Source organism: Trichoplusia ni, chromosome 9 (assembly GCF_003590095.1).
Source record: "Trichoplusia ni isolate ovarian cell line Hi5 chromosome 9, tn1, whole genome shotgun sequence".
Classification (NCBI taxonomy): Eukaryota; Metazoa; Arthropoda; class Insecta; order Lepidoptera; family Noctuidae; genus Trichoplusia; species Trichoplusia ni.
The window spans coordinates 4,219,395-4,242,023 of NC_039486.1; the positions used below are offsets into that span (position 1 = coordinate 4,219,395).

The window sequence follows — 22,629 nt, forward strand, 5'->3', positions numbered from 1 at the left end:
TGGTTAGTGACGTCACAAGAGATGTTATTTCAATATATCTAATTCATTTTATGTTTACAAGATAAAATGAAAAATACATGTCCAATATTTTTAGGAAATCTGTCTGACGGACTAAACAATTTTTTTTTTCAAATAGCCTATTGCCTACCACCTTACAGTTGTGGAAAGATATGCCGCTCTACGCCGAGTAGTGCTTTCTCTCTTCCACACCTGCAATTCTTAATTTAAGAAGTGGTATCAGGCCCTAACTCCTAAGGTAAGCTAACAATACTCAGTAATACTGTTGTGAAGTACAAATACAAAACCTTATATAAATACATGTAGATAGAATATTTATGTTTATAATACACGCTGAAAATGTTTAAGTAACCCGAGTAACTTGGATTTGTTCTTGTAATCGAATACTCAGACTCAACTTTAAGTTGGTGTTAAGTCTCAGTATTTGTCACTTTAAGGTGAAAAATAGCATCAAAAAATCTGATGTTACATTAATGGTCGTATTTGAAATGTCTTTTTTGTGTAAGGAAATTAACTGCTATTAATCCAGTATTATGTTATTTAAAAAAAAGCTTTTCAAATTAGTCCCTAAATTTCTATTTATTTTTGAGAAACATGTTAATACTGTCCTTTTGTTTTTTTTCTTCGGCAGCACCAATGCCTTCAATTATGAAAATTATGACTACGTATTTAATTTATGTAACTTCTTGTGTTAAAACATTTTTAAGGTTGATTTTGAGTATTCGAAGTTAGTTATGTAACCACGTAGATATAAGTGTTACTATATACGTCTCGCGTTAATATGAGCTAAATAGTAGAAAATAAACTACTAAAATTATAGCTTTAATGTAAAATCATTAATATTAGGTGTATTATTGTTTTGTTTGAAACTTTCAGATTATTTTTTTAAGAAGTTTTAATTGAAATTTGAAATTGGACGTATTTGCTTAATATGCCAAGAGTTTTTGCTTTGAGACCTATTTGGAACAAATAGGCATCGTATTTTTTCTTATATCTTCCTTTCTTCATAATGTTGTTTGCAATAGAGAAATATACTCGTCTGATTCATGTTTATATGAGATAGCCTAATTTGTTCAAATTAATATTTAATGTAAACGTTTAAGTTAATTAGTTAACGAATGATTTTACACTTCGGTAACTGATTTTTTTTTCTCAACTAATCGCAGCGTAACAGAGCATTATAATTATTATTATGGCTTAACAAATGATACATTATGATAATAAATGTTTCGACAAAATTGTAACACATGAATACGAATATGGTCTATATTTGTATTCATTCTTTGTTCATTTGAATTCTTTCTCGTATTTTTGTGAACTTTACAATAAACAGTAGTGTGCTTTATAGCTTAAACAGTTTTTGTTTACATGATTTTTAAATCATTTGATAAGACCTTAAGTGATTGTAAACGCTTATTTTTGAAACTCGACTCAAAAATCATAACTTTTATATGATCACAATACTTCCGCGTGATTCTTTGCTATTGTTAATTAAGTGTGTTTTTAGAACAAATCCTTTCTACCTTCATTTTATAACTACGTACCTTCTGTTAGGTAGAAAATGTCCGTATAATTTAATATGATTTTGAGTAGCTAATTAATAAATGATTAATTATGAAATGTGTTTTCCTTTATAACTGCCGTTAATATTTTTCTGCGATTAAAGGTTGTGAGAAAAGGTTTTCTTTCTTCCAAAATACCCAGTTTCTGGTGAGTGAAAAATGTTGACCTACGAAATGTAAGTAGGATTAAATATCTGCATTTATATATGTGGAAATACTTGGATTTTTTACGGATTTAGTTACAATTGACTGGTCAAGGTTTCGGCTCTCGGCTTTACTTTCGTAGGAAAATTTACGGAAAGCCGTATATTCTCAAATTCAAGGCAAGGCAATAACATGCAATCCACTTCCTTGGTGTTTGCCACCTTGCGGCTCTCTTCGCCAGGGAGACAACTTATCCTCTGTAAGAAAATCAAATATAAAAGTGTTTTTCTTAATTCAGCAACTATTTTTGAATCATTGATGTTTACTAGCAGTAACCGCGACTTCATCCGTGTGACATGTCAAAAAAATACCATAGTTTTTTCTGTTTAATCTGCTAATCCTCTCTGAATCCGGAATAAATAGAGACAATATTTAAAAAAAAACACTTCAATTTTATATATCTACATACATAATACATACTAGCTGACCCAGAAAACGTTGTTTTGCCTAATAAATTATTTCTAGTTGGATGCATTTTTAATGCCACATTATAAAAAATAAAAACAAAAAGTTTCGTCCATGAAATAAAATATATTTTTTAGTTTGAGCAACCCTTATCACTTAGGGGTATGAAAAATAGATGTTAGCCGATTCTCAGACCGACTGAATACGCATATAAAATTTGGTTAAAATCGGTAAAGCCGTTTCGGAGGACTCTTACGGTTACTAACATCGGGAATTTCATATATTACTAGCTGTTGCCCGCGACTTCGTCCCCGTGGGTAGAAGAAGATATAAGTTATGATTTATACCTGCCCTGTTTTTTTCACATTTTCCATTGTATCTTTGCTCCTATTAGTCGCAGCGTGATGGTTTATAGCCTAAAGCCTTCCTCGATTAATGGTCTATTCAACACAAAAAGAATTTTTCAATTAGGACCAGTAGTTAGAGATTAGCGCGTTCAAACAAACAAACAATCAAACAAACTCTTCAGCTTTATATATTAGTATAGATATAGATAAGATATAGGTAATATCTTATAGTATCCAATTTTATAGTATCCAAACAAGACGCGTTTCTATTTCTATTAAGTAAATAAAAATTAAAGGTCGTTGTTTTCCCAACAACAAACGATTGTGACGTAGCTTAGGCTGTTCACCCCGACGTCTGCTACCCCCTAATAATAAATGTCCTTGACCGACAGAGGAGACACAAGGCCCTCTACATTCTTATCATGTTTGTATCTTTAGGTCGCCATAAGCATCCTTATTTTATTTACTGTAAAAATGGTCTGTTATGTTGGGTGTTGGTCTCTTACTGAGTGAATGAAAATCTTTCTTCACAAAGAAAATGTTGTACCAACGCGACGCAAGTACTTTCGAATCTATCTTTAACCTTCCTATCGTCATAGGAAAGTTGCTTACTTTTCAAGACATCTAATAGACAGTCTTTAGAAGTCGGGGAAAATTATCGCTAAAACCGTCGTAGCGGGAATTTATAAGTGTAAAAATTAAAGTCTACTGTAAACGAATTCTCTCCTATTCAGCAGACCACTCTTTAGGGTGGGAATATTGGTTTGGTATTGGTACTGTTCTAAGTTTGTCCTTTTTTAATATTTGATCAGAAACATGAATGTCAGAAAAGAAATACAACTTATCTCAACTTAACCAAATACCGAACGCAAAAAGCACATCCTCAAAATTCAATTAAGGTATTAATTAAAATACTATCACTCCAAATTATAATACACATTGACTGTTACTTAAATCGATTTATAATTAAATGTAAAATAGGGTTCTATACGCATGCCTCTTCCCGAGGGAAGCATAAGACGTTGCAAAGACATTAATTCACCCAATGTTTGCGGCTAACGTCTGTTCAAATTTACATAGGTATACAAAGTAGGTACCTACTACCTACCTATAGCTACTACCTCTAATGGCATCTATATAGTTGGTAGTTAACATTGTGACGAGACGCGTCACTATTAAATCTGAGACTAATGTTTACTGACAAAGCCATTTGGCTGCCGGTTGATTTTGTGTAACGTTATTAACTTATTAAGCTCGTAGACGGCGGGAGTGTAACTATTTGGTTTACATTGTTGAATATACATTGTTGTTTACGTTGAATGAAAGTTCCAAGCTTTGAAGTAAAGTTCGATTTTTTATTAAAGATTTCTTTTAGTCGGTGCCAGTCCCCCTTTATAAACTACACGGTACTTAAATCTTAGCCACAATCAACTACTAATTGAAGCTAGTACTCCATTCCATATCTATAATAGTTAAGGCTTCGCTTCGGAGAATAATGGTGGAATTACCAAAGATACAACATCTAGAGGCAGTAGGCGAATTCCTAAAACTACTTTTCATTGATTCCTTAATCAATTAGGTCCTGGATTCATTTCAGGAAATAAATGATGATAGAGTAGCATCCGAGTGTCGGTCAAGCATAGTTCTGCTTCGCACTACTGTACGAATTAGCGCTCGTGTGGGGTTCAAAATTACCAACTCAATATCAATAAGATTGAAACACAAACAGGACAGTTGAACGAGATGATTTCTCATAAGGAACAAAGTATTTTAAACAATGTTATCAATTGTAAAGTTGGGCTTAATTAATCTATTTGTAATTCACTTGAAGCTAATAAAATTAAAACGTTGGTACCTACTGTTAGAAACAGTCTCGGAGATTTCTTTGAGATTTTTACAACGTTTTTATTGGTCGAAGTTCCGTTGAGACGGGGTGGATGTCTACTCAATTACCGAAGCGTCTTAATTATATTAGATATGCTTGAGACTTTGGATTTGAATTTCAATTCGCCCTACACCTTGTTTGAATAAAGTACCTACCTAACCTTACTGTGAATTCTGTGAATTTTATTTGAATCACCCGAAGGCGTTTTGATGTAAATTATTGTTAATCTTACGAGATCTCGTTATCACATTATAAGATTTTGCTTGATAACAACATATGTTAGGGGGTATTTCTAATTTGCATGAACATAAATACCTACATTAAATGCAGGTACACTAGGTATAATGACGATGATGGCATAAGAGTTATATTCCAATTGAATAAAAGTCTTATGTCATCATTTTCATTTTGCCTTTAAGTGCTGATTTCAAATGTAAGTGCATACTTAGGTCTATACTGATAAAGTCGCTTATGAAGTAAGAAAATACTCATTTATATATTGTTCTTCAGAATCCAATTTTGCCGGCATTTATTTATTTGAGTACACTCCAATCTCATTACCTAAGTAGGTACTCAATTACGCACACACTTAATATTGTTTCCACTACAGCTAATTTATGTATTTGTCGATAATATACAATCTACTAAATAGTTATTTGTTAACATAACATTATGGTGACAAAGGATCGCCTGTTCGAATTATCGCTATTGTGTGCTTATCGCTACGGCAACACTATGACTTACGTTTTAAACAATGCTATTGTGTGATGTGTTAGCATATTTATAATGTATTGGTTTTTGCCGGCCTACTGTGTACTAAATGCTGGGCAAAGGCCTACCCCAAAATTTGTCCACGATTCTCTATCCTTTTTTTAGGCGGGAGAATCCTCATGTACACCACCTTTTCGGGGGAGGAAGTGGGTATTGTCATAACTTTCGAACTCTTACTACCTAAACCTGAACTATCGGTTAATGGAGGACGAATGCATCCTTTCGTGTTTTGGTACTAGGACCACATCCACTGCACGAAATGTGGTCCCCCATCGGGCTCCTATTAATAGACGGCGAATGCCCTCGGGTTTATTGCCCAGGACCTTAGTTATGGCGGTTTTCCGCTAGTTAATGCGGTATGTGTTCACGTCATCATCCCGTCTTCGCTTTTAAGGCTGATTACTCCAGCGTCGTGCATCCACTGAATCTCATTATTTGGTGAGCTGTCTGATGATCTGCCCTATTTGGATCTATGCGTAGTTAAGGGGGGGGGGGATTAGGCTACGTTTTATCCCGGCATTCTTACGGAATCGGGAACCAGCGTGCGCTGTAAACTGAAGTTCACGCGGACGGAGTCGCAAGCAACAGCTAGTGTGTACAAGATAAATAAATTATGGGAAAGTATTATACTTATTTTCTCGCATTGTTGCAATAAACGTTAAGGTGTTATAATAAACCCTCTTAAGTTATCTACTTATATTTTTTTTAATATAATGTAGGTACCCTACCTATACCTTATGAAATATACAATGTTTACTTTAGAATTCGTATGTTATGCATAGAAACCGTTTACACAGCGCCGCAGTCGGCTGGCAATGAACCAAAACGCTGTTACTTGCATAATGTGGATTTATATCAGCCGGTAGAGATCGCTAAAGCGGCACCACGCCGTCTCAGACCATACTCATTTGCAACAACTGATGTTATAAGTTCTTATACACAAGTTAATCTTAGATAAATTACTGCAAACCTGCCTTAGTCTTGGTTAAGATATTACCAGCCAAATAAAATCGAAGTTAGGCTTGTAGTTTTAAGAAATAAATAACCAAAGAGCTAAATAATGCATTTGTCTCCGCCGCAGTCAAAATCCAATCGCAATTAATAATTCATGCAAAAACGAAAATTCCAGATTTCTTTTTCTTTTGTTAAAAATAAAAACAAATGAATGTCGGAGTCGATCCTATGCATAGTATCGATAGCAGCTTTTTATAAATTCATTTAAACGTCTTTGGCGACACGTGCGCTGCACTGAACACTTTACTCTATACCCAAGAGAGGCGAGAATCGAAATCCATAGATCGCAACGACAGACGTTTCTACCACGTGTTGAAAGGTCTTAGATAATATAATATAAAAGCTTTCAAGAGAATAGCGCTTCACGGCGTGTCTGAAGTATCAATTCAGCTTGTAAGACTACCTCTAGCATGTTCCAGACCTCTGATGGCTGTATTGGAAAATTGCAACGGCACGATCGCACCGAGCGAAATCTCAAAGGAGTTGATTTTTATTAAAACTTTATAAAAGAGATACTTGATCATGCACGTACCGCTTCCATTACACATTATGTTATCACTGTTAATAACAATACTGTTTGTGAGAAAACTTAAATTGAGAATCTTCAACAACTTTCAGCTGTGAAGCGAAAAGGGCGGTATCGTTAAACACAAAAGATGTTTTCCGAACCGGTGGCTCGGTCCGGGGAATCGAAAGAATGCGTACCGACTGCCTTGTGATATTTTATCACGGATAGAAAGGAACTTAGAGATTCCACTGTTTGTTTGAACAAACGAGCTACAAATACGTTACGGAAATGCAAACTCGGTTTTATTATACCTACGTAAACAATTCAAAGGGATACCGAGCTTTGTAGGTAAAGACGCAATAGTTACATTCACTAAATAAATCCGTGAATCCTTGGATTCATTCGTGCCTTGAAATGCTCAAAGGGATGTCTGTAGGTAAATGCCGTGCTACGTAATGCGTTCAAGCTTTGTATTTGCCCGGCTGCACTTTTTCTAAAGTGGTCTATAAACAATATTTGTTCTGTATGTTATGTGCATACGGTAGGGAAGCCGGCGGGTGTATTTGCATATTGGCATCGCAAGCTGTCTTAATTTTGGCGTAATGTGTGGCGGTGCCGGGGGTCGAGATTGCGCCGCGTTGGGGTGTGTCGCCCACATGTTGCTGTTACAATGCAATTTATTGTTTCAATCTGTGTACACGTTGAAATTAGAATGACATGAATATTAGATGCGTACAAATGTAACCATATTTTAGATGGAAAATGGAAATTATTTGCCACGAGAAATTAATACAAACGCAATTCAAACTAGGAGCGTCTGCTATATGGTGGAACTTTAGCAATCAGTGTAGCAATTTAGTCTTTGCGAGTTGGGTCGGCTTCTATGTCCCTTTATGAATGATGGAATAAAATTGACAATAGCCGCGATGGACTGGTCCTAGTACCGATCTAGCTGACACAATAGGCGCACTGAGAGCAATGTCCGATTTCACCCTTTGTATCCAACGTCACTCGTACTAATAGAGTTAGATTTTTCTCTTTGCGTTCCTATAAAACACTGAAAGCGTTTTATGATGAAAATTCTATTTAAAGGAGCGGGATTGTTCGCATAAGTGTCCTCGAGAGGCCAAAACACGGGCGACTTAGATGCAATAAAAATACCGACGGAGGGTCAATCAGGTTAAGTGTTTTGTCCGGCGGCTTGCGTCTACCGAAATAATATATTTTATAAGAGATTTGTATTTTTGGATGGAGAAATAGTTGGGATGTGTGCGTGGAGAATTCGAGAGCTGGTATTCGACATGCGTCAAACATCCATACAATAAAACTCACATTCTTCAAGCAAAAAAAGAAACTATTTACTAAGAAGTATTTTTCGATTATAGAGCATTGTTTTATGAGAAAGTTTCCTTGTAAAAAACCTCTGAAACCCAAGTGTTTTAACAAATCCATTTGGTAGACGAAACCGTTATAGTACCACATCTGCGATACAGTTTAATCTTATAGAGTAGGAGACATTTAAAGGAGGCTAACTTTCTTTATCCTCAGAAAATGTCATTTTAGATTCTCTCTCGATGACAATCAGCTTTCACCCGTTTTTTGTTATTTGAATATGTGTTTTCTGATCTTTCCTCCGTGTTTTAGATCTGGCTTGATATTTTTGTAGACTAACTTCTAAGCTATGCAACAGGTAGGGAGAGGGTTCCTTGATGTGTTCTCCGACTTATAACTGAAAAACTTTGGATATGTTATTTCGAGAACCTAGTTGTAAGTTGGATTCAACGAATATGCTGATTTTTTGTTTTTGCAAATCGACATGAAGACAGAATTTCCTTAATTCATTAATCCGAAAGTTCAACCATTGAGTTTTTTATGAATGAATCGAAAAATTATTTTGAAACATCGTTATGGGAAATTGCTTGGAGTGGGCGTTACTGTGTTTTTTCCGTAGATCCTTATTTGTCGTTAAGCCTCACTCAAATCGGTTCATTCGTTTTAACGATTCTGCGCCCCAGACAGTCAGACAGACGCACAGCCAAAGGGAAATTCTGGCAGTCAACCTTATAACACACCTCCTTTTGAGTCAAAAAGCTAAGTAGTGTCTGGTTCTATATTTAGTCTTTCTTTGTCAATGGTATTTAAGTGGCAAGCTCTTTAATTAGCACAAAGTTGTCTACAATAGTCTGGAAGTTTTCATAATTTATGAAATGCCAATTTTTCCTCTTTGTAAAGCACGTCGCGTCGTAATAACGAGGAATTAAATTGAAGAGTCTTCGCTGTAAATTTTAATGGGCGTGTCTTTAAGGAAACATACAACAATGTAGCTTGGTATTCGTGATAATAGGATTATACAGGAGTTCAGACTGCTGTGAAAATGTTATTTATTTGAAATGAGACAAAAGACGTTGGTATACCGTTTAAGAAAATTTACTTGATTGGAATTGATGATTACGACTTTGTTCTAAGATGTGTTTTTAAATATCATTCGATCAAGGGGAAAAGCAAAATAAAAAGCACTAAATTATACAATCCGATAATACTTTCTTTTGCTTTAAAGCTTTGTTACGAAAAGGTCATTCGGTACCTTACGTAAGTTACTCTCCAATGGAACTAATATCGTAATTTATTGTAACAGCAACAGTAGGAAAACTCGTAAACCGTTGCATCATTTAATAATACTTAAATTAAGCTCACGAAAGTTCCTACTACTAGAAAATAATCATACATAGTTATACAAATTACTTAAACCTTTACAGTATCTGTACATATAAGCAAACATGAAAGTATCCGTGTACAGTGTACACATACTTGTCTGTAGACTGTCTAAATCTCAAGTCTTCGGGGGTAGGTCTTACCCCTAATTATTTGTCGGCGTCTTACATGGATCGTCCTAAGTGCCTTTCACTACAGACTACGTCTTGAGAGAATCAAATGTTTTATTTATAAAACCCGGATACACTTGAGTTCTAAGCACGCTGTAGACTTGTCGCAATTACCTAGACTTTAGAATTTCCTTTTGGTTCGTACTGTGTGAATGCAGTACGATAAAATTAAGGGAATTCTCGTCTGGTGTTGAGTGTTAAGGGTAAGATGAAATCCATACTAACTAAACGTATTTTTTTTTTTTTAGAAAACGACTCCCGAGCTGTATATAACTTGCACAAGACACATCATCTATCTGTCTGTCTGTACTGTAAGTTTGCCTTCCATCATCGCCCCTATAATTGGAAACTCAGTACGGGGCGGTACTCAGTACTCACACACTGTCAATACAATAAATTTCCAGTCTTATAAAATTTAATATTATAACAGTATCACTACAAAAAGTCGCACTGTTTAACGACGGGAAGTCGCAAGTATGACGCTGCAAGTTATTATTACAAAGAGGGGGGGGGGGTGGGAGGAGAGCGCTAATTGGAAATACATGAGAATTTGCATTTTACTTTGTCTACTTGTCTACCAAACTCCCCACGGAGTATCACGTTAAGAATCCCTTTGTCGAAGTAAAGTGCACCGTGCGCTGTCTTTCAAACATCTATTAATACTAGAGCTTATATTTCATGAGTCTAGGATTTCTAGATGAAGTATGGAAAGATGTGTTCATTATTGATTGATTGTTACGTTACATCGTCTCGGTGTTATGGAGTGGATGATAATAATATTTAAGATATGTTTATTTAAAGTATTTGATGATTTTCTTTAGAGTAGTTCTTTTGCTGATCAATCCCTGCGTATGACAAGCGTTTGTGAGTTACAAATGTCTGTCCTGTGTCTGAGTGTCTTTGTGTATGCGAAAAAATCTGATGCGTTTTATTTTAATTGATCATTCAAATATCACGTTATAAAAAGGAGAGTTCCTGCCTCTCTCACATGCATGCTTTTCGGCATGTTTCCTCTAAACTATAATAATAATAAACGTTTATTTTCTCACTACAATATAAACACATTATATATGTACATTTTAGAGATTTTTTAAACGTAAGTATAAGTAAGTAAATCGTTGAAACTGCACTATATGTCTTAAATAATAAATAACGAAACAAACAAAATAGCTTAAAATTTCACAACTTCGCAACCATAAAACCAACAATACTCAAATCAAATCAAATAAAATCAAAGTAAATTCATTTCCACGTATTAAAGCTTTCAATAATGTTTGTTCGTTCGTTTATGCTCGTAACCCGCTCCCCAGAGAGTCTGGCAATCAGTACGAACACTCTCGCAGCTCGTTCGGAACCCATTAAGGATAAATTAAACCAGATCAGAAGCGCGTATGCAAATCCAAGCTGCACCTGCTAGGGAACTGTGCTCTTCAAGTGACAATGTCATTGGGAAAAGTTAAATTGAAATTGCAACGAATTGCCTGTTAATTTGGTGTTTCTTTGATACATTTTGAGGCGAATTTGGTAAGTGCAGGAATGTTTGGAGATATGCTCTTAGTCGTGTTGCTACGAATTAAAAATTGCGGATCCTCCGCAAGCTTTGTTTTGAAGTTCAGATTTTATAGTTGATATTGTCCCACTACTTAGCAAAAAAGACAATTCTTAAAATTTTCCTAAAAACTTAACAGCGGACTCTTTCTTTTTCCTTCAATCAAGGTGAATATAATTTGTTGTACACTCTAACTCTACCAAGCGGTTTGGTAAACCAATTGCACGGACCTGGGTTCAGGGTTTGAGTGCCGTTGTATATGAGACTTGAATATTTCTGAAGCCCTCGCGTCACAAGGATTCAAATCCACAAAGAGGGCGTCGTTACAAGAAAATCAACCTTTTATTTTTTAAAGTTAGTTTTGGGAACGTCACGTTTTTCCCAAGGTTTTCCCTCTGCAGTTGACATGCTACAGACGTGTTCCTTTAATCGTGTCATACAACTTTCACTCCTTCCATTCTCATTAGCTTTTCATAAATCCTCGTCAGTTCTGAGTGCTCTTGACCGAGCCAAAGTTTTGTTTGAAATATTAATAACTGTCACTTTCTCCACTTGAATCCTCTAACGGGTTTGTCCAAAATTGTATAATATTGTTGTAACTTCGCTGTATCAAATTAATATAACGTAATTTACCGGCCAGTAATTATTTTACTGCTCTTTTCCTAAAAACGACCATTATTCGCACCATTTATAAACTAAACATTTTTAAAAATCGTGAGTCAGACACCCAACATGTTTCCGTAACAATTTGTTATAGAAAAGAAAATGGTCACCCATCAAATCGACTCTACCAACAGTTAGTTAAATATTATTGTTGTTTTAGCAGCAACAGAAATACATCATCTGTGAAAATTTCATTACCATCACGTGGTAAAGATACGCCTGGTGACATATGGACGGACAGTTGGCGAAACCTTAGAATAGGATTATTTTTTTTACACGTTGGATACAGAACCCCAAAAACCATTTTTCATTACACACCTTTAAGATACGATTACCTACACAGAAATCATATTAAAATACTCACAATGCAACTTCTATATATCGTGAATGTCATCAATTTATCAACCTTTCGAATCAAATTTTCAATATGCACATGTTTGCTTTTCAAGCAGCTAGATATTTGAGGTCATTTATCTTACAGCAGAAACACAATACCTACTATTTATTACATACGTTAAAATAGATTAACACGTAAATAAGGGATAAGCTAATCTTTTGAAAAACCCGTTTAACCAATTAAGGTGTCTAGTAGAATTATTGAGATAACAGGTCAAATCATGTGACTTTAAATGTCATTATTTAGTGGTGATTGTTACTCGTTCAGCATTAATATTTTTCTATTAAAAACATATAAATAGTTACATATTATATAAATTACATATAAAAAGTTACGCTTGAACAGCTAGATTTAGCACTCATTCTACGCTTGTTGCTTGGTATTGCTTGTATTTCAAGCAAAAAGCAATATAACAAGAGTATGCCTCTATACCGAATAACAAAAATTTGAATTCCATTTACCAAAAAAGGATGTACTTAAGTCACTGATGAAAGCACATAGTGCTCTTTTCGCCACTACAGCAAAGCTACAGGCAAAGCTTCATTCTCTAATAAAGCGAAGGCAAAATACGAACATACTTACCTACTAAACTTAGCGCGAAATTTCATTTCGGATAAGGGTCGAGATTAATGGTGACCGTCATTTCACCCTTTAAAAAATAGCCTCGCAGTGCCGTACGAAATCATTGTGTCGTTAGTTCGAACACCATCACTCATGCGTATGCTAAACCGTTTTGAATCGAGATTCATATAGACATGTTGCTGAATTTCGATAAAGGATGACGTAGTGACGTTGTGACGCAGTGACGCTAATGTTTTATATAATAACTTTTGTGATTGATATATTTAGGGAGGAAAGGATTTATTATGCTCTGATATCTTTATAAGCAGTGCGCAGTTTGTTTTTTTGTTAATGTTGAATTATTAGTCTTTAGGATGACGCAGATAGTTTGCAAATACTTAAATAAAATTAGCAGCTAATCAATCAAAAGCTCAAGATAGGTTACAATAAGTGATTGAGAAATAAATAAGCTCTTATCACATAATGTTGCTGTAACAGAAACATACAACCGACTTCGAATAAAAATATACCGACAAACCCGTAGGAATTAAAAAAAACTTATTAAATGAAAAATAATCAACAAAATCGGTTAATCCAGTCCCAAGTTATGAGGTAACAAACAAAATAGACACAGGAATTGATAACCTTTTTGAAGTCGTTTAAAAATATAGAAAACCTCAGTACTAACTGATCTTTCGATATTATTACTTCATGTAAAAATAAGCATCATAATTTTACACAGTCTGAACCATTAAAATAAAAACCATTTGTAAAAGCTTCATTCAAGCTTCCAAAAACGAATACCTCGAAAATTAAAAAGAAAAATTGCTATAATTAAGCAAGGTATGGTACGCTTCACCTGAACTCTCCAGAAAGGTAGAAATAAGAAGGAAAGGTTCAAAGATATTAATATCAATCGTCCGAACAAAACGCCGGCAATTAATACTAAAACTCCAATTAGTCTTGTGGCATTCATCTGACTGTAGAAGTGAAGTCAATGGCGTATTACGTAAATTGCAATTCGTTGCTCTTGTATAAGAAGTTGCAATACACAACTAAGTCGCAAATAAAATCTCTCACATGAACAAAGGTTATTTTGCGCTTAGAATAGTTTGATAATACAATCTGTGAAAAATACTAATTATTTCTGTAATTGTGCCAAAATCATCGTCATCGACATTGCTATCGTACGTCGTTAAAAAATGGTGATTAAAAATTATGTTTGAAAACAAAGACAAAAATCGAAGACATCTCAAAATTAATGCACAAAAAACGACAAATTAATTGGTAAAAATTGAGCGATCCATTTTGCATCGTAACGATAGCTATCAGTTGCGGTCGCCGCGTACTTAATAAGTGAATGGGGTAATCTATCAAGTCACCGCTTGCCCCGGCCAGACTCCGGAGACCACCCGCTATTCATAATGCATGGCTCTTCACACGATACCCACCGCAACTATATTAAATTCACTCTAAACGCCAAAACGCTACACCTAGAGTCAGACAAACATTTCACGATTGCTAAGTTACATTATATGGCTATTATGTACGGAGAAGGTGAATGTGTAATGAGTTTTCAATTATGTTTCTTGTGGACTTTATTGATTTTTTATTCGATGAGCATTTCTTTGTGATTCTTTTTTTTAATTGTATAAATATATTTCATTGTATTTATTGTTCGGTAAGACAGTTATTTTGTAAGTCGTTAAATGTTTCGTATGAAATCTAAATACGGGTAAAACACTTTCTGTTCAGATTTGAATACACTACTTATTTAAAAATTAATTATAGGTAAACATTCGACTGCACTGAATGGCACTGCACTATGCTTAATTAAATTCGATCGACACGCAGAACAAGCATTTTTGCGACTCAAAAATACTTGTTCTGAATCTTGTACCAAACTCTCTCACAACGACTTAATTCTTTAGTGCATGAATCGTGTTTTCCTAATTTAAAATTAAATACAATCACAATATCTAAATTCGTTGACTAAATTGATTACATTACATACGCCTAAAACAACAAGCTCAAATCCATATCCTTTCCTATATACCAATATAACTTCAACACAAAAACAGAGGGAGGAACAATAGCTAATATAATTAGTATCTAAACATTTAATAGCATTACAGAATTAGGCACGCGTGAATGGTTCACAATTTGGGCAGTGGCGCGGCCGCATTGCGCTCTCGAGATACGATTTACGTAGCTTATAATAAAACAATATTAATTATTATTATATCAATCGACGCTCCATTGCGTCCTTTGTCGGGAAAGCGCTCAGTGTTTAATAACAGAGGAATGCGTGCATTAAACCTCCGGCATCCCCGCACTTTTGTTTAAATAATAAATTGGATTTCTATAAACGATGCAGACAAGAATTCGAAGCGAAGAATCGCTTGCGATTATTAAATATTTTTATATGAGCGTGTTCGTTAATATCCAGTTATGAAGCTTGTTTTGTTCACTTTTATTCTTTGGTTAACTGTATTCGGTTTTCGTAAGCTCATTTTCATTTAATTTTTGATTACTTGTCTACAAAATTTTCAGATAAAAAGCTTTTTGTTTTTTACAAATTTCGTTAGCTTCGCATAATAGGTTAAGACCGGCAAATGAAATTGCTATAAAAAATCAATTTGTTTCCCCTTCAATAGTAAGCGCGGGCGGGCCCGAATCAGTTTGTTAATGAATTCAAATTTATTCGTTGATCGGGCGCGTCTCGGTGCTAACGTATTTAAAAAGTGATTAGACGTTAAATTGACACAATATGAACTTTTTGTGTCAGCGACGGCGCGTAATCAGAATCGAGATTATTCAATTTCCAAACATTCAGTGCGACTGCAAATTGATTAAACTCCATGATTCTATTTACATTTTAATATCGAATATTTATTTCTTCTAAAATTAACTGCTTTACTAGAAAGTAACCTGCCAGTGGCGTAAAGACATGGAGTTGCGTTATTTACAATGAGAATTGAGATTAAATTTACATTGTTGCTTTTACGGTGCGGGCTGAGCACGTCTGTTATGGTAAGGTATTCATGAAAGCAAATGTTTAGTCCCGGGGGCGAGCTACGTAACACGGAGCACTTGGCGGAATCATTCGTGTGCGCTCTAACTTATGATAATTATATTTGGAATAATCCGCCCAAAGCAATGGGTGCAGGAAGCCAACTTGGCTTATTCATGAACACATATTCTTGATCGTAATACCCACAGCTTTGGCTTAGTAAAAACGACTAGTTAAAATATGATCTTAGCAATTTGCATCCAAGATTTTTAAGAAAGGGTCGACGTTCTCGTACTTAAAATAAAAACTTTTTGGTGCTGTTGCGGCATAAAAATAAATTTAATGTTAACGAAATGTAACCGTCAATAAAATATTATAAAAATTGCACATAAAACTCTTCGAGTTGTTTTTCATAAAACTAAACTAATCTTTACTCTAAATCTACGAACATACTAATAATCATCATGCTTAAAACCTGAAAAACATAATAAAAACATAACTCTTCGAGTTTTGTCTCGTAAAACTAAATTAATCTTGACTTCTTAACCTGCACATACTCATAATCATGCTTAAAACCTTAAAAGACGTAATAAATACCTTAAAAGTAATAAAAAAACTCTTCGACTTGTGTTACATAACCTAAATTAATCTTGACTTCTAAAACACCGAACATACTAATATGAAGCTTAAAAACATAAAACCCATAAGGGGCAAACAAAACTTTTACGCTACTTTATTTAATAGATATAATTATCCCTAAGTATTAGGTAAGCTATCATTTAAAAGGTGCCAGCCCTAAATAAAAGGTAGTGGACTACTAAAATCGCAATAGAATCGGAAATCAACAAGACTTGCTTATCAATAGTAGTCTTCTTCATCGACTATTAAAAAAACAAACGTGTTTGTAGTTTAACTCCTTCAAAACAGCTTGACCGATTCTCATGACATATTGAGTTTGAGAATCAATCCGACAACGTCATGTTTCATCCCTCTAGAGTACTCTAGACTAATCCTAACGTTTTTTTTATTCATACATAATGTTTGTTCTTCACCAGATATCACCTAAAAATGTATATGGCAAACAAACGTTTGCTGGGTCAGGTAATTAAAAAATAATATAATTCTTTGTTGACTACTTCCTAGTCTTGGTATTCTTACGCTTCGGTGGCTCAAAACTTTTGTAGAGAGACTTGCATAAAGTACGGTACTCCTTCAATAGACGTTCCGCATCGCTTGCTTTTCTCATCACACGTATGTCTTCACTGAATATTTGACGCTGTGCCTCTTTGACCACTTCTAAATTCAAATCATCCATTTTAGTACAAAGATCGTAATACCACCCCTCTAAGTCCTGAGTCAGTGATTCCATGGTGTCTTTGGGGTCCACCATGACACCAATAACGCGAGTATGGACGTACTGCAAACAATTAAACAACTTTTTTGTTTCGTAAGACGCAACAAGTCGCTGGAATTGGTTTTCTACCAGCTTTTCAAAAGTAGACTTGCAGTCTTCTTTCCGTTCTTCTGAAAATTTAATTTTGTCTGTCAGCATCTCGATAATTCCTTGTATATCAGCACACTCAGCATTAATGTATTCAGTATACTGTTTTTTATATTTATTTACTCTTGCAAAGTATGTTGAAAAATAAGTTTCAATCTCCATATAGTTTAAACACTGGCTGCTTATTTCTTCTAGTATGGTGGATAGTTCACTTGGTTTTTTAAAGTATAGTTCGGGTGGCAGAGTTGCCAGAGCGAGGGCACTCTTTTTGTAATCTGAAACAGATTCTACTTGTTCGACTTCTAAAGACAAATAAAATTTGGAACACAATTCATTGCCTTGTTTACAGATATCTTCATATTGCTCTCGCCACCAGTCAGGGGAAACGGTATTTAGAAATCTCTTATACCGCATGAGGTTTTCATATGTTGCGACAGTACTAGAAACCCCGTTCTTCAGTTTGTGAAATTCGAAACTGATGGCTTCCAGCTGCTCTGTCATGGCTTCTAGTTCTTGATACTTCTGTTCAGCTAAATGTTGCATATATTTTGCCTCCTTGTAGCTTTCTGCAGCAAAAGTGACAAAATTTGCTTCAGCGTCTTGGAAGGCAGCTTCTATTGCTTCATATTGCTCTTGTTCTAATATCATTCTTGCATCTATTTGAATAAGTTCATCTTTCAAATAAGCGCAGTCGGCGCGGAACATCAAGATCTTTCGAAGGTGTTTCATAAAAACTTTTATGTCATAGTGTGATCTTATAGGTCTGCCTTCTACTATTTTAAAAAATTCGGGATCAACGTCACACACTGTAAAGGGTTCATCCATAATAAATGGAGTTTTTTTCTGCTTCCTCGGTGGTAGACATTTTGTGGTAACTCTTAAGCGCTCTGGCACTGCATACGGGTTGCGATAGGGATCATCTTTTAATTCTTTGTCTCGAGTCTTGAACGACTTTTTTTTTGTGTAATCATATTTTATATTTAATGTTTTTGTTTCTTTTACCTCGTTGCAAGGTTTGTCGTCAGCTAGTTTTAACTGTTTATTATTGACTGCTCGTCTTTTGAGGATTTCTTTTGGTGTGGGTGCCTTATACCTGAAATAGTAAATGATATGTCATTCAAACACATCATCATATAATATTAAAAGATTTATAGTGACCCTGGACCGTTTGTCATACTTCATGTGATAGAATTGTATAGTAGCAGTTTGAACTCACAAGAAAAAGGAGCGAGCAAGAGCTCATTTTGAATAAATAATTTTATAAGACAAATAATATTGAGTCAATAAATAAAAAATGTGATGATCTTCCAGAATATCCTTCCAAACAACGGACAACAGACGTGACGATGCAGATCGATATTTGATGGAAACAATGATGTTATAGACGCATTTCATGAGTTAAAAATTGTGTACCTATTTAATTTAGTATACAGTGTGTACCAACATCGTGGTCATTTGACCAAAACAATGAGAAATTTGAAAGATCCAAAGAAGATTTTTTGTAAATCCGCGCATAAGTTGGTATAAAGTAAATCAATACTTACTTTTTCATTCTTACAAATATCTTAAAATTGTAACTATTTTAAATGTATAATTGCTTAAATCAATGTTTCATCTTGCTATGTCATAATGACTGACTTTAAAAGTCTGTACCTAAACAAATAAAAAACTGAAGTGGGAAGTATTTTATTATTCTTAAAAATGATAACAGGAATAAATTGAGTAGGTTCATGAAATAAGGTTTAAATGAGTAAAATTTTAATTATATTCTTTCCTTTTTTTAAATACTTATTGCGATCCAGAAAAACGAGGACAAAAGCTAAAAAAATAATATCTATTTCATCTTCTTTCTACCATGCTTCAAGAGCTTCTTACCAATTTTCTTGTTATCTTATGGTTTATGCATAACTCCTTGGTCTGGGATCAGACTTTGAACCTTGAAAATTTTAAGTGTGCTGGTTTCCTAACGATATGTTCCTCGCCTTGTTACAAGTTTAAAACTGGGAATACACACACGAATTTTGAAGAAAACTAGTGTGTACCGGGATTCGAAACTATGTCTTCTGACTTGGCAGTCTAACGGTGATAATACTATGCTATCACTGCCACTAAAGCTACTAAAATCATCCCTAGATTCTTACCCACAAAATTGAGTTAAAATTTGATCAAGTTGATTTTTTGCCAAGAGGTAAATTCAAGGGGGTCATGTCCTAAATCATGACCGGTTCGAAGTTATAAGACGGTCAATTAATATAAGGGGTTGTAGTGACCACGACCCTTTCGTCTCGGTGCCTCTTACCAGAGGAAGTGTTGCTGCTGACACCTGGGACTGTGGCCCAAAATATAGACGTTAGAGAGAAAAACTAATGGAAGTCGAAAGAAGTCTTTTTTTTACTTTGTTTTACTAAATATTACGAATAAATCGTTGTGTTGAGGGTTCAATATTCATTCACGAGCACAAAAACACCCAGACTCAGGACAAGCTATCGATTATGCTCGTCTTTCATGGGGATTGAGACACTTTGCGCGCAGGCTTGGCGTGCTGACCTCAACCACTCGGCTAAAAGTGCTCATTATTTTTTCGGATATATTTCTTCTTATCAGCATACAGGCATTAACTGAAGGATATAATACGATTTCAATTTAACTGGACTGCTTTCAATTTGCGGCGCGTTTCGTCCAGGTCGGTTTTGCCGTCCCGGACAAAACTTATATAGTTTTGATTTATTCTTTTTTTTATTATGCACGAATGTTTGTCCCGAGTCTGGGTATCTTTGTGCGTGTGACATGGATGTTTGTTTAACCTCCGGAATAAAAGGGATTCATTTTTCAAGAAAACCAAATTAAATATTTTTTAATTGAGACTGGTTACGCAATATCAAAATACGTTTCCAAAATGATCTATTTACATAAAGAAATTCTAAACGAACTGCAACCCCTTCCGTTTTATAACTTGGACCACAATCTCATTGCGTCTGGACAAAACCCTTTAGAATGTTAGAACTACACCCATGGGGAATAAAGTGACCCTTATCACTAATTTAATTAATGGACAATCGACTAAATTTAATTAAGTAGCTATAACCACGCATCCCTAACTGCTGGTCATAGCTTCAAACTTTGTAAAACTATAATAGCTGACCGTAAGTATAAATTATGTATGTATTATCCGTTATGTCTTTAATTTGAAGTACGAACTACGCATGATCTTCAGCTGTTTTTAGGCGTTTCTAATGCTAACTTCTCCAAACCCGTAAAGTAATGTTCATATCTATCTACTACTACTGAAAAAAATGTGTTGAATAGACCATTCATCGAGGAAGGCTTTAGGCTATAAACCATCACGCTGCGACTAATAGAAGCGAAGATACAATGGAAAATGTGAAAAAAACAGGGTAGGTATAAATCATAACTTATATCTTCTACCCACGGGGACGAAGTCGCGGGCAACAGCTAGTTAAATGATAAAACGGTTTACTTAAGCGTATTAATCGGGACAGCTTGAGATATCGACTAGTTTCGCACCAAACCGGAGCAGTTGATGATAATCTGACAAGGCTCCCGAAGCCTTGTCAGATTATCATCAACTCGTCGTAAGTCTTACATACCGTATACTTTTAATGCCGTCATACATTAAAATTTAAACTTTAACTGTCAAAATAAAACACTCTATTTACCTAAGTTAATATAAAAATAACGTTCACTTTCTAGAAAACCGTTAACTCGACTTACTTTAATGTCGGGAGGAAGTTGCGATAAATGTAAAGTAAAATTTATAATACAACCGGAGCACTTTCTAGCGGTTATTATGGCTGAAAAGTTTCCAGCTAACTATAAGTTACGCGTCTGCGGGTTAACTTCGTAATAGTCCCCTATAGCATTACTGCTGCGCCTTAAAAAAACTACAAGTGCGATATGGAACCGCGAGATTGAGGGTTCCGTAAAATATATGATACCGTCAAATATATGATAACTCCTATTGTTACCAAATTTCGATTTAGATTTTTACTAAAAACACATCATCTAATAAAATCGCTTTGTTTTGGAAAATACTGTTATTTTTTTGTTTCTATGAAGGAAAATAGATATTGTTTCAACTATGAATTTCTAAATATTTGAATTTGAAAATCAGAAACATTAACGCCTGTAGGAGTCACGTGTATTTATATACTCTGTCTTATATGACTTTAGTATTCCCACTTTTAAGGAAAGAAAAAGCCATTAAAAATTGTTTTAAAAAATTCGGCTAAATGAACCTTGTCGATTCATTACCAAAAAAAAAACCTTAGCTTTAAATGTGAACAAGGAAAGGTACATAATAATGTGCTGACGAAAGCCTCGTCAGTTGTACAAATTTAATCAGCCCTCGCCGATTATGTAAATGATCGCAAATGAACGGATTTACCCTCATTCAAATTAGGCTTAGTGCCTACGCCATCTTGAATACTGCCTAATTAGATAAACTGCGTGTCGCTTCTAATGTTTATTATTAAAACCTTTTTAGAGATCCGATCGTAAAGGGTAAAAATGGAAATTTATTATTACTCGGTCGGTGGTGCATCCGTGGAAAGGAAAATCCGTTGAAATTGAGGAAATATAAAACAGAGATGACTTTTCGGTCGCGACTATAAGAAATAAGGTGAAGCTCGCGAAGGTCAGTTATTCGATGGATACGGTACAGAAACCGAAATATCATTTTTGTCTGATTGTAAGTTTCTTGCGGCTATTTTTTTTTTAATTTTGTCTGCCTGTTTGTTTTCTCCTTCTAATCTCTAAAATGGCTAGACTGATGTTAAGGGGACTTTATTAACACATGCAGAGGTTGCTAGTGTAATAAGGAGTAACCCAAACTTCTTTTATATTAGCATCATAAAGTATTTTTGTTAAATTTCTCGCGGACGAAGGTGGGTACAGCTAGTCAACCAACCAAGAGAAAGAAGGAAATGGTAGTCAATGTAATTAGTTATTCAAGCCCCACATCACTGGATAGCGGTCAGTCGACTTGACTTTGGATCCCTTTGTAACATCCGAAGACGATCCAAGACGACCCTTAAGAATAATTGCAATCCTTACGGACCTCTGTGTCTGTGGTCACGAGACAATTCGTATTAATTAGTTAGCTCCCTTTACCTTTGTTAACAATCGTATATTCCACTGATTGTGAATAAACTAAGTTTTCTTTGTGACTTTGAAATGAAAAGACTTCGAAATATATTTCATAAAAAAAAATAAGGTGAGTCGTTGTTTTTAAGTGCATCAGCAGTTAAATTAACAAGTACAATAATTAGAACTCAAAAAACCAATGATAGGTGAAGAAAATGATAGAATTAAATAATAAATTATAAATGA

At 34.8% G+C, this 22,629-nt stretch overlaps 1 protein-coding gene across 1 annotated transcript; it reads right to left on the reverse strand.

Moving 5' to 3' along the window:
- Window positions 1-13,395: 13,395 nt before the first annotated feature.
- Window positions 13,396-18,904, reverse strand: LOC113497483. The gene has a single exon (XM_026877047.1). The coding sequence runs from the start codon at window positions 18,103-18,105 to the stop codon at window positions 16,912-16,914; it is 1,194 nt and encodes a 397-aa protein (XP_026732848.1). The 5' UTR covers window positions 18,106-18,904; the 3' UTR covers window positions 13,396-16,911.
- Between the last annotated feature and the right edge of the window lie 3,725 nt (window positions 18,905-22,629).